This window comes from Salmo trutta, chromosome 10 (assembly GCF_901001165.1).
Source record: "Salmo trutta chromosome 10, fSalTru1.1, whole genome shotgun sequence".
Taxonomy (NCBI): Eukaryota; Metazoa; Chordata; class Actinopteri; order Salmoniformes; family Salmonidae; genus Salmo; species Salmo trutta.
In genome coordinates this window covers 16,035,425-16,049,007 of record NC_042966.1, presented here as the reverse complement: position 1 = coordinate 16,049,007, position 13,583 = coordinate 16,035,425, and the positions used below count along the sequence as shown (strand labels likewise).

The window sequence follows — 13,583 nt, the reverse complement described above, 5'->3', positions numbered from 1 at the left end:
TCACCAGGAAATGAGCTCAAAGTCATATTAATTTAGTAAAGTTGAAGTCGGAAGTTTACATGCACTTAGGTTGGAGTCATTAAAACAGATTTTTCAACCACTCCACAAATTTCTTGTTAACAAACTACAGTTTTGGCAAGTCTGTTAGGACATCTACTTTGTCCATGACACAAGTAATTTTCCAAACTATTGTTTACAGACAGATTATTTCAGAAAATTATGTCATGGCTTTAGAAGCTTCTGATAGGCTAATTAACATAATTTTTTATCAATTGGAGATGTACCTGTGGATGTATTTCAAGGCCTACCTTCAAACTCAGTGCCTCTTGGCTTGACATCATGGGAAAATCTAAATAAATCAGCCAAGAGTTTGGAGGAAAAAGGGGAGGCTTGCAAGCCGAAGAACACCATCCCAACCATGAAGCACAGGGATGGCAGCATCATGTTGTGGGGGTGATGTGCTGCAGGAGGGACTGGTGCACTTCACAAAATAGATGGCGTCACGAGGGAGGAAGATTATGTAGATATATTGAAGCAACATCTCAAGACATCAGTCAGGAAGTTAAAGCTTGGTCGCAAATGGGTCTTCCAAATGGACAATGACCCAAGCATACTTCCAAAGTTGTGGCAAAATGGCTTAAGGACAACAAAGTCAAGGTATTAGATTGGCCATCAAAAAGCCATGACCTCAATTCTATAGAAAATTTGTGGGCAGAACTGAAAAAGCGTGTGCAAGCAAGGAGGCCTACAAACCTGACTCAGTTACACCAGCTCTGTCAGGAGGAATGGGCCAAAATTCACCCAACTTATTGTGGGAAGCTTGTGGAAGGCTACCCGAAACGTATGACCCAAGAAACAATTTAAAGGCAACTGAGTTTGATCCTGGGTCTCCTGTGTTAGCCCTCTGAGCTAAATCCAGGCTAGCAGACAGGTTTGTCTCAACTCACCTTTGGCACTGACCAAGCTTCGGTTGTACCCGACAGGACTGAAGTACTCAAACACGAATACAGTCACAGCGACCACGGTCAGGCACATTACAAACATCATCACCCACACCGCTGGGCTATAGGGCTCTAGTGGAGAGGAGGAGAGACAAGGAGGGGAGAGATAGAGCGGGAGGGAGGGAGGGAGGGCAAAAGAGAGAAGGAGAGAGAGACATCTTTCTTTTCAGGTATTTTGGACTGGCCAACAATGGCTAACAATGTCTTCTGCATAGTATCTAAAGAAGAATTAAATGTAATCATGGGATTCTTAATCCATTCCTTTGGTTGTCGTGTTAGCTTTTGTACTGCCAGGCTCAAACAAGGTAATTATACATAATTTGAAGATCAGGGAGAGAAGAGGCAGAGATAAAATTATTAATTTTAACATGGGAAAATATTCAGCAACTTGTTTTCATTTTGATTTTGTTGTTTCAGGGTTTATGTGGGATTTAGTCATATCTGCAGGATAAAACTTTAATCTAAAGTTTCCTAAAGCAGAAAAAACAGACCACTGAGACAGAACTCAGTAAAGTAGGCCACACACACGTTTGAGCTCACTGAGCGTTGCCATGGGAGCTAGCGGTCTTGCTGCATCCATGGGGAGAGGCATCATGGCTGACAATACAGGTAAATTACTCTTAGGCACACATCTAGGATCATCTTGTCCTCCCCATATCCTAATGATAGCTATTGAAGTAATTAAACTAAACTGACCTCAGATCAAATTCTATTTACATTATCTAAAGTCAATCAATTAATCAATCCTACTATCTCACCAAGGAAGGCGGAGGGGGAGACAGTCCCATTGCTACGGGCAACCATGACGCTGATGCCCGTCTCAACGAAGGGCACGGAGAAGTCGATGATCTCAGAACGCTCCTCATTTATGGTGAGAGAACCTATGGCCATGTCTGCTTTCCTATAGAACACCTGGGAGAGGAGAGGGTGAGGAATGAGACAGGGTGAGCAAAAGAGAGTGGCAGGTTGATACATGTACATCTTTACAATATACAACTGACAATAGGATTTACTGTACATAATCCCACTGCTAACGTACAGTGCATTCAGAAAGTATTAAGACCCGTTCACTTTTTCACGTTGTTACATTACAGCCTAAAATGTATTAAATAAAAGATGTCCTCATCTATCTACACACAATACCCCATAACGACAAAGCGAAAACTGGTTTATAGAAATGTTGGCTAATTTATAAAAAATAAAAAACAGAAATACTGTATTTACATAAGTATTCAGACCCTTTGCTATGAGACTCGAAATTGAGCTCAGGTGCATCCTGTTCCCATTTATCCTCCATGAGATGTTTCTACAACGTGATTGGAGTCCACCTGTGGTAAATTCAATTGATTGGACATGATTTGGAAAGGCACACACTTAACTTTTTAAGGTCCCACAGTTGACAGTGCATGTCAGAGCAAAAACCAAACCATAAGGTCGAAGGAATTGTCAGCAGAGCTCTGAGACAGGATTGTATCGAGGCACAGATCTGGGGAAGGGTACCAAAACATTTCTGCAGCATTGAAGGTCCCCTAGAAACCAGTGGCGTCCATCATTCTTAAATGGAAGAAGTTTGGAACCACCAAGACTCTTCCTAGAGCTGGCCGCCCGGCCAAACTGAGCAATCGGGGAATAAGGGCCTAGGTCGGGGAGGTGGCCAAGAACCTGATGGTCACTCTGACAGAGCTCCAGCGTTCCTCTGTGGAGATGGGAGAACCTTCCAGAAGGACAACCATCTCTGCAGCACTCTACCAATCAGGCCTTTATGGTAGAGTGGCCAGACAGAAGCCACTCCTCAGTAAAAAGGCATGATAGGTCGCTTGGAGTTTGCCAAAAGGCACCTACTGTAAAGGACTCTCAGACAATGAGAAACAAGATTCTCTGGTCTGATGAAAGCAAGATTGAACTATTTTACTGATTGCCAAGCGTCACCTCTGGAGGAAACCTGGCACTATCCCTACAGTGAAGCATGGTGGTGGCAGCATCATGCTGTGGGGATGTTTTTCAGTGGCAGGGACTGGGAGACTAGTTAGGATCGGGGGAAAGATGAATGGAGCAATGTACAAAGAGTTCCTTGATGAAAACCTGCCCCAGAGCGCTCAGGACCTCAGACTGGGGCGAAGGTTCACCTTCCAACGGGACAACGACCCTAAGCACACAGCCAACAGAACGCAGGCCTGGTTTGGGGACAAGTTTCTGAATTTCCTTAAGTTGCCCAGCCAGAGCCCGGACTTGAACCAAGATTGAACATCTCTGCAGAGACCTGAAAATAACTGTGCTGTGACGCTCCCCAGCCAACCTAACAGAGCTTGAGAGGATCTGCAGAGAAACTAATTATGGGGAATTGTGTGTAGATTGAGGGAAAAAAACGAGTCCAATGAGTCCATTTCATAAGGCTGTAATGTAACAATATGTGGAAAAAGTCAAGGGGTCTGAATACTTTCCGAATGCGCTGTATATAAGAATGGCACACTATGGTATTTTTCTCTAGAATTACCTCAAAATATATCAAACACATACAAAGTATTCAGCCTCTGGGCAGAGGAATGCAGGCAGTGATGTTCTCATGAGGAACACCTGTTTTGGCATACGCCTTAGGATGCAACTGTGTTTGATGTGTGTGTTTTGCATCTTCAGCACCATATGTGCATGTCCTCATACACCATTGCCTAGTTAAAATGCACCATCAAAGAGATAGGCAGAGCTACTGTACACCTACCCAGGTTACCACTGCCACTGACCACTGCCTCTTTTTCTCTCCTGCTCCCAAAGAACACACAGCACATAGTTAGGAGTAGGAGCGCTGTAGCTATTTATGGGGAAGCTAGCTTATATTCCAATTGTTATCGTTCTGCGATTTGAACCAGCAGCATTCCAGCTACTGCTACACCTCTCAAGCCTCTATGCTACCCACCACCTCTGCCCTAGCACAGACATCTCCTGTAATGTTAAGCATTCCTGGTCCTGGAAAACTACTGGGTGTGCAGGCTTTTGTCCCAGGCCAGCACTAACACGCTTGATTACACTAATCAATGGACCATGAAAGCCTTGATAAATGTAATCAAGTGTGTTATCAGAATGCAAGTGGAGCTTTTACCCCATTGCTTACACCTATGGATTACTCTCAGATTCTCATGGACTAGGGTTTGACATGGGGTTTGGCATTAGTGTTCCTCTCACCTCTCCGATCATGCCGTTCCAGATGCCACTGATCATCTTTCCATGTTTCCCGTTAGTGACCAGGTAGAGGTCGTAGGAGAACTTAATGGTGCGAGACAGCTTCTTCAGAATGTCTATACAGAACCCCTTACAGCACAGCTTGGTGTAGGGCTCCGAGTGGCCCACAATACTGTAGGGAGAGGAGGAGCGCACACACAGAACAGAGCTTAGTAAATTCTTCAGTGACCTGAGATATTGCAGAGATAGACCCACACACACAGAGAGAGAGAGAGAAAGAACGTAGGTGAAGCATGATACGTTTTTGGAGAAAGAAGAGCAACTCCTAATTGACCTAGTAGGTCCTATTATTGACCTCCTAAACAGCAGTAGCACAGTGAGCCCTGATGGCTGGAGATGTGAGACATATCAGATCAATAAGCTAAACAGCATCATAGCCGAGCAAAGAGCAAACTGTACTCTGTACTAATGACTGGGAATCAAGGACCTGGTCTGCAGACAGGAATGACAACAGTAAATCGGTATCCCCCAGACACACACACACAAACGCACACACGCAAACAAGCGTGCGCTTACACACAAACAGAGACAGAGATGCACGCACGCAGGCAGAGGGGCAGGCACGCACACACACACACACACACGCACACACTTAGTCCAGTCTGAAACCTTGGATGTCTGAGGGCCGGAGACAGACTCTAAACACAGGCCGTTAGGCTGTTTGGAGGAACACTGACACACACACATACACACAGAACGGTGATGGTCCGTCACCTCCAGCCTCCCCTCGACCCCACTGTCTAATGATGTGTAGGTAGAGGGGGAGGACAGAGAGAGAGGGATGAAAGAGAGGGGATGGTTGTTGTTGTTTGACCTGGAGTAAATAGGTCTGTCCCCATCTCCCTCATCTCACCAGCTGCCTGGGCTAAACGCTGCAGGTTAAGAGCTCTGAGTTAGGGTGTTCTAATGTGTGTGTGTGTGTGTGTGTGTGTGTGTGTGTGTGTGTGTGTGTGTGTGTGTGTGTGTGTGTGTGTGTGTGTGTGTGTGTGTGTGTGTGTGTGTGTGTGTGTGTGTGTGTGTGTGTGTGTGTGGATGCTACACAACAATAAAACTACTTCCTCTATCTCCCCCAACTCTACACGCACACAGACACACCTGAGGATTAGCGATGGCTCTGTTGCTCCAGGGTTCTTCCCTGAAACTACAGCAGTATGAAACAATGTGAACAGAGGGAGGAAATCTAAAGCTATAACACAAAAAAACTTCCTTTGCTATGAGGAAGGAAGATGGAGAAAGAAATAACGAGGAAGGAAGATTGAGAATGTATGTGTCAGTGGGGAGATTGCCAGTGGTGTACCCTTAGGTATGTGATGCTAATACCTATGGCTCGATTGCAACCAACAGGCAGAATTTAACGCACTCCTGCAGGTTACTGCTGGATTTCTTAAAACGCTACAAATGGGAGATGACTAAGCTTGATTGCAACCAAAAAAATGCACAAGGATAAAACGGCAGATCAGTTGATCTCTCGTTGTTACCGTGTCAAGTGGTTATGATACCAGATAGCTGGTCTAGATTCTCTACTACCGCCCCGAATGAAATATCAAACTATCAGGAGCATCAGAAATCAAGGATGATGGATGTAAAAAAAAAAGACTTATTTGAGTATAAGAATATAGAAGTAGTAGCCCTCATTTCATTCAAACGCTTCACCTTAAATGGCAAAATAAAATAAGAATTGTCTTTCAATATATAACGTAAATGACTACATTTTCATTTGATAAAAAAATATAGATGATATAACTCAATCATAACTTACTTGATATAGTTGCAAATTTCTAATATGGACTTTAGAAAAGATATGACCATATCAGACCATTTTATTTAAAGACAGTTGCATTTAATGGAGAGCATAAATTGGAAACAAATAAAATAAAATGAGTAGGCTACACCTTTAACATAATTTTTCCGTTCATACAACGTGTCGGGAAAAGTGCCACAGTAGATTTGTCATGGTAGAAAAGGAAATACTTTGTTTCAAATAGATACATCACTCTTAGTCTGCTCAACTAGCAAGATTAAAATGTACCGATGATAATACCCACCAGAGAACAAAATAGTCTTGAAAAATGTTGGTTGCAATCAGGACTTAAAGATAACCCCAAAATCCGCATTATGCAGATGTTTAACGGTGGTGGACGATGGTTGCAATTGAGATCAGTTGTGCTGGTGGTTTTAGCTTGTATCAATAGTTTAACGAGAGCTGGCAATAATCTAGTGGCCATCAGTGGTTGCAATTGTCCCAAAGCTTCTACATAACTAAACTAATGTCTGCAGTGCTGCACTTGAATATTCTGCCATTGCAATACAACACTCGTGCACTCTGGGCGTCCCCGAACCAGAACTGCTCGCAGGTTTACGGCGACTACATTACAATCAGATACCCACACGTAGACAAGTTAGGATTCTACCCAGACAAAGCATCATACAGCATGTAGAATCACACACCAATAGCATCACTCTTGCGGCTTGCCCACAGTCAGTTAGAGAGAGTGGTTTTGACTGCCTTAAAGAAGGGTTAGCGGACAACGTCACGAAAACGGTGCACATGCTTCAATGGGGCAGAGGTCTGTGTGTTTTTTTGATTTGGGATGGTCAGATAGCTAGCAACAATGACAAGATGTTGCCATGTGGGAAATCGTAGGTGACTTGTTTCAGATGGTATCAAGAACAAGATGAAACTATCTCTTGATTTGAAGTGTTTTTTCTGATGTCACCTCTATGCTAATGTGGCTCAAATTTGCTAGCAACTACAGTATAATGAGTATTTGACACAAGTGCTCATTGTGTAAATGTATTTGTTTTCTAACATTTGAGACTAAATATAGTTTACATGTCAACAATCTAAGCCAACTGTCTGTTTTGCCCCATAGTTGCACATGCATCGGTTTTGTTGCTGAACAAACAACCTGTTTACGCTACTCTCACTTATTGGAGTTCAGTTATCTTGCCAATGAGACCAGCCGCTGTCCAAAGAGAGGAGTTTTAATGAGTAAAAAACCTTTCAATTACACCAAACATCTGCTACGGAGAATAGCTATGTCACCCAACATATGATTAACATCCTTTATTTTACTTTCACTAACTCTCTATCTCTGGTAGCCTGTAGAGTTGATTACTCCCCAAGCAGGGTAGGTAGGTAGGTAGGTAAGTAGGTAGGTAGGTAGGTAGGTAGGTAGGTAGGTAGAGAGACAGAGACAGAGACAGAGACAGAGACAGAGACAGAGACAGAGACAGAGACAGAGACAGAGACAGAGACAGACAGAACGCCATAGAAAAACATGGAAGGTCAGAGAAGAGACACTATGTAAGCACTGTGGGTCGGGTGAAGTAGATGATGAGCAGCTCTTCCTACTCCACTGCTCAAAATACGACTCAATCAGAGGTATTTATCTCCTGAAATTTGAAGAAAGAATTGCAGGATTTCTTGAACTGCCTGTTGAGGAGAAAATCTGCATTTTGTTTGGAGAAAATGTAGAGACAGTAGATGTTGCCCCAGATGATGTCCTGGCCTGTCATACTATAAGAGAGACAATAGCCCTTGCAAATTTATATTTCTCAATTGTTGCTGTTTGTTAAATATTTTGTTTATTATTTTCCTATATATTATTATTGTTGCTCAAACACATTGTTAATTTATGTAATACTCCATATACATTGCTTTGGCAACAGTGACAACCACCCATTCATGCCAATAAAGCGTTGAATCAGGAGAAAGAGAAAGAGAGACAGAGAGAGGGTTGTGTGATTTCTATCCAACAGTACCATGATATATATGCCAGCGTTGGAAGATAAATCTTCTTTACAGCCAATCAATGTGCCATCGCGCTAAACTACTCTCCCCACACATCTCTCCACTATTAATGTACTGGGTCTATAATTGATGTGCTGACTCATGTGAATGTCTAAGGAATGTACAGCGGGTGTGTAACAAGTGTGTAAATGGTTGCCCCCTGGTGTGTCATTGTTGTGTTATGGGTTGGCTCCTATTAGTAATCCGTTTCACTCCAGGTGTGTTCATGCACATGGTTTGATACAGTTTGAAGGATCACACAGCTCCTATTTGCTCTGAAAACAGTGCAACATAGTGTATGCATGCATGTTTGTGTGTTTTAAATGTATAAAAGTATCCTGGTCTCAAAATCTAGCTTCCAGTATGTGTTTACCAGATACACCTTAGCCAAATACATTTAAACTCAGTTTTTCACAATTCCTGACATTTTATCCAAATAAAAATGATCTGTCGTAGGTCAGATAGTATCACCACTTTATTTTAAGAATGTGAAATGTCGGAATAATAGTAGAGAGAATGATTTATTTCAGCTAATTTCTTTCATCACATTCCCAGTGGGTCAGAAGTTTACATACACTCAATTAGTATTTGGTAGCACTGCCTTTAAAATGTTTAACTTGGGTCAAACGTTTCGGGTAGCCTTCAACAAGCTTCCCACAATAAGTTGGGTGAATTTTGGCCCATTCCTCCTGACAGAGCTGGTGTAACTGAGTCAGGTTTGTAGGCCTCCTTGCCCACACACGCTTTTTCAGTTCTGCCCACAAATTTTCTATAGGATTGAGGTCAGGGCTTTGTGATGGCCACTCCAATACCTTGACTTTGTTGTCCTTAAGCCATTTTGCCACAACTTTGGAAGTATGCTTGGGGTCATTGTCCATTTGGAAGACCCATTTGCGACCAAGCTTTAACTTCCTGACTGATGTCTTGAGATGTTGCTTCAGTTTATCCAAATAATTTCCCATCCTCATGATGCCATCTATTTTGCGAAGTGCACCAGTCCCTCGTACAGCAAAGCACCCCATAACATGATGCTACCACCCCCATTGCTTCACGGTTGGGATGGTGTTCTTCGGCTTGCAAGCATCCTTCTTTTTCCTCCAAACATAACAATGGTCATTATGGCCAAACAGTTCTATTTTTGTTTCATCAGACCAGAGGACATTTCTCCTAAAAGTACAATCTTTGTCCCCGTGTGCAGTTGCAAACTGTAGTCTGGCTTTTTTATGGCGGCTTTGGAGCAGTGGATTCTTCCTTGCTGAGCGGCCTTTCAGGTTATTCGATATGGGACTCATTTTACTGTGGATATAGATACTTTTGTATCTGTTTACGCCAGCCTTCACAGGTACACATCAAATTGACAAAAATTATGTCAATTAGCCTATCAGAAGCTTCTAAAGCCATGACATCATTTTCTGGAATTTTCCAAGCTGTTTAAAGGCACAGTCAACTTAGTGTATGTAAACTTCTGACCCACTGGAATTGTGATACAGTGAATTATAAGTGAAATAATCTGTCTGTAAACAATTGTTGGAAAAATGACTTGTGTCATGCACAAAGTAGATGTCCTAACCGACTTGCCAAAACTATAGTTTGTTAACAAGAAATTTGCGGAGTGGTTGAAAAACGAGTTTTAATGACTCCAACCTAAGTGTTTGTAAACTTCCGACTTCAACTGTATGTGCAGCCATCTGTATACATTTGCAATTTGCATGTTGTTGTTGGTGCGTGCGTACCTCTCGGTGCGGTTGGACTGGCGTCGGCAAGGCACGGTGTTGCGTACACAGGTGCCCGTGTCGGGGTCCACGTTTTCTACGATGACGAAGGGCCTCTCCTCCAGAGTAGCTACCGTCAGGTGGCGATCATCTGATACCGTCTCCAGAAAACTGCCATAGCGAGGCCACACCGGGTAACGCACCTGGAGGATACCCCGCTCTAATGTACCCACCTGTGGGGGGGGCAAGAGGAGAGAGAGAGTGGGAGAGGGAGGGAGGGAGGGAGGAAGAGAGAGAGAGAGAGAGAGAGAGAGAGAGAAAGAGTGTGAGAGAGAGAGAGAGAGTATGAAGGGAGAGGGTGAGAAAGAGTACATGAAAGTGGATTAAACACACTCAGGGCTGTAGATCTGAGAGAGGCTGATCCAGGTAATCCAATGGATTGTGACCCTAAGCAGAGCCCCAGAGGACCCAGTGATCCTCGTTAAGAACCTGTCCTCGCTTAACCCAACTGGGGCTCCATTTATCACCCAGGCTTCTTTCCCTGGAGCTTCCAACTCCATCCCTCCAGTCATAAATCATAGTGTCTCTTCTTTTATATGCAGATGACATTGTATTGATCTCTGAAAGTGAAGATAAGCTTCAAGAAATGTTATATATTGTTTTTAACTGGTGTGAACAACGGAATCTGAATATCAATGTGGACAAAACTAAGGTAGTACACTATTGGCATTTAGCAGTGACTAGAACACTGCTGTGGTCCAGGCCACAATAGATATTATCAGTGAGTACAAGTATATGGGATTGATTTTCAAAAACTTTGTGGATCACAATGTGTCTGTTAAGTACAGTGAGGGAAAAAAGTATTTGATCCCCTGCTGATTTTGTACGTTTGACCACTGAAAAAGATTTGATCAGTCTATAATTTTAATGGTAGGTTTATTTGAACAGTGAGAGACAGAATAACAGCAAAAACATCCAGAAAAACGCATGTCAAAAATGTTATAAACTGATTTGCATTTTAAATGTGGGAAATAAGTATTTGACCCCCTCTCAATCAGAAAGATTTCTGGCTCCCAGGTGTCTTTTATACAGGTAAAGAGCTGAGATTAGGAGCACACTTAAAGGGAGTGCTCCTAATCTCAGTTTATTACCTGTGTAAAAGACACCTGTCCACAGAAGCAATCAATCAATCAGATTCCAAACTCTCCACCATTGCCAAGACCACAGAGCTCTCCAAGGATGTCAGGGACAAGATTGTAGACTTACACAAGGCTGGAATGGGCTACAAGACCATCGCCAAGCAGCTTAGTGAGAAGGTGACAACAGTTGGTGCGATTATTCGCAAATGGAAGAAACACAAAAGAACTGTCAATCTCCCTCGTCCTGGGACTCCATGCAAGATCTCACCTCGTGGAGTTGCAATGATCATGAGAACGGTGAGGAATCAGCCCAGAACTACACTGGAGGATCTTGTCAATGATCTCAAGGCAGCTGGGACCATAGTCACCAAGAAAACAATTGGTAACACACTACGCCGTGAAGGACTGAAATCCTGCAGCGCCCGCAAGGTCTCCCTGCTCAAGAATACATATACATGCCCATCTGAAGTTTGCCAATTAACATCTGAATGATTCAGAGGACAACTGGGTGAAAGTGTTGTGGTCAGATGAGACCAAAATGGAGCTCTTTGGCATCAACTCAACTCGCCGTGTTTGGAGGAGGAGGAATGCTGCCTATGACCCCAAGAACACCATCGTCAAACATAGAGGTGGAAACATTATGCTTTGGGGGTGTTTTTCTGCTAAGGGGACAGGACAACTTCACCGCATCAAAGGGACGATGGACAGAGCCATGTACCGTCAAATCTTGGGTGAGAACCTCCTTCCCTCAGCCAGGGCATTGAAAATGGGTCGTGGATGGGTATTCCAGCATGACAATGACCCAAAACACACGACCAAGTCAACAAAGGAGTGGCTCAAGAATAAGCACATTAAGGTCCTGGAGTGGCCTAGCCAGTCTTCAGACCTTAATCCCATAGAAAATCTGTGGAGGGAGCTGAAGGTTCGAGTTGCCAAACATCTGCCTTGAAACCTTAATGACTTGGAGAAGATCTGCAAAGAGGAGTGGGACAAAATTCCTCCTGAGATGTGTGCAAACCTGGTGGCCAACTACAGAAACGTCTGACCTCTGTGATTGCCAACAAGGGTTTTGCCACCAGTACTAAGTCATGTTTTGCAGAGGGGTCAAATACTTATTTCCCTCATTAAAATGCTAATCAATTTATAACATTTTTGACATGCGTTTTTCTGGATTTCTTTGTTGTTATTCTGTTTCTCACTGTTCAAATAAACATACCATTAAAATTATAGACTGATCATTTCTTTGTCAGTGGGCAAACGTACAAAATCAGCAGGGGATCAAATACTTTTTTCCCTTACTGTACATATCAAACTATGCGAATTGTGCCCTTGGTGCCATCATTGCAAATTACAAAGCCATGGGTGGCTACCATTTAAATGTTTCACTAAACTGTTTGATTCATTGGTGCTACATATCATATTTGTACTTATGCTGCAGGAGTATGGGGGCACAGAAACTATATTTTACTTGTATAAATGCTGATTTTACCTTGGTGTGGATAAATACACGACATATCCTGCTATTCAAGGCGCTGTATGGGTTGGAAAATATGGCATCGTCAGTTGCTATGTATTTTTTTAAATGGCAGTGATTTTGCATCATGCATCAGCCAAAATGGAAATTGTAAGTCTTGATGAAAATAATAAACTATGTGACATGTTAACAGATAACAATAATATGCAGTGCCTCTACTTTTTCCACATTGTGTTGTGTTACAGCCTGAATTTAAAATTAATTGAATTGAGATTTTGTGTCACACACAGTACTCCATAATGTCAAAGTGGAATTATGTTTTACAAGTTAATTCAAAATGAAAAGCTAAAATGTATTGAGTCAATAAGTATTCAACCCCTTTGTTATGGCAAGCCTAAATAAGTTCAGGAGTAAATATGTGCAAAATTAGTGTTTAACATAATTTTGTTATGACTACCTCATCTTTGTACCCCACACATACAATGGTCCCTCAGTTGAGCAGTGCATTTCAAACACAGATTCAATCACAAACTCCAGGGAGAAAAAAAAGCAGACATTGAATATCCCTTTGAGCATGGTGAAATTATTAGTAACACTTTGGATGGTGTATCAATATACCCAGTCACTACAAAGATACAGGCTTCTTTCCTAACTCAGTTGCCAGAGAGGAAGGAAACTGCTCAGGGATTTCACCATGAGGCCAATGGTGACTTTAAAACAATGACAGGGTTTAATGGCTGTGATGGGAGAAAACTGAGGATGGATCAACGACATAGCAGTTACTCCACAATACTAACCTAATCAATGGAGTGAATTGAAGGAAGCCTGTACAAAATAGAAATATTCCAAAACTTGCAAAAACAATGTGGCAAAGAAATTATATTTATGTCCTGAAAAAAAAAACGTTATGCTTGGGGTAAATACAACACATCGCTGAGTACCACTCTTCATATTTTCAAACATGGTGGTGGCTGCATCATGTTATGGGTATGCTTGTCATTGGCAAGAACTAGGGAGGTTTTAGGGTAAAAAGAAACTGAATAGAACTTAACACAGGCACACCTGGTTCAATCTGCTTTCCACCAGACACAGGGAGATACATTAACTTTTCGCAATTTTTATTTCACCTCTATTAAACTAGGCAAGTCACTTAAGAACAAATGCTTCTTTACAATGACAGCCTACCCAAAGGCAAAAGGTCTTCTGCAGGGCAGGAGCCTGCAGAGCCTA

The 13,583-nt window shown here is 42.5% G+C and overlaps 1 protein-coding gene across 1 annotated transcript in view; it reads right to left on the bottom strand.

Moving 5' to 3' along the window:
- The window catches only part of LOC115200801 (glutamate receptor ionotropic, NMDA 2C-like), a 124,901-nt gene that overhangs the window by 30,484 nt on the left and 80,834 nt on the right, over window positions 1-13,583 (bottom strand). Inside the window, exons 9-12 of the mRNA XM_029763931.1 lie at window positions 9,762-9,973; window positions 4,179-4,347; window positions 1,760-1,913; window positions 948-1,073 (exon numbers count right to left, since the gene is read on the bottom strand). Coding sequence (XP_029619791.1) covers window positions 948-1,073; window positions 1,760-1,913; window positions 4,179-4,347; window positions 9,762-9,973 — 661 coding nt within the window. The remainder of the gene's footprint in view (window positions 1-947; window positions 1,074-1,759; window positions 1,914-4,178; window positions 4,348-9,761; window positions 9,974-13,583) is intronic.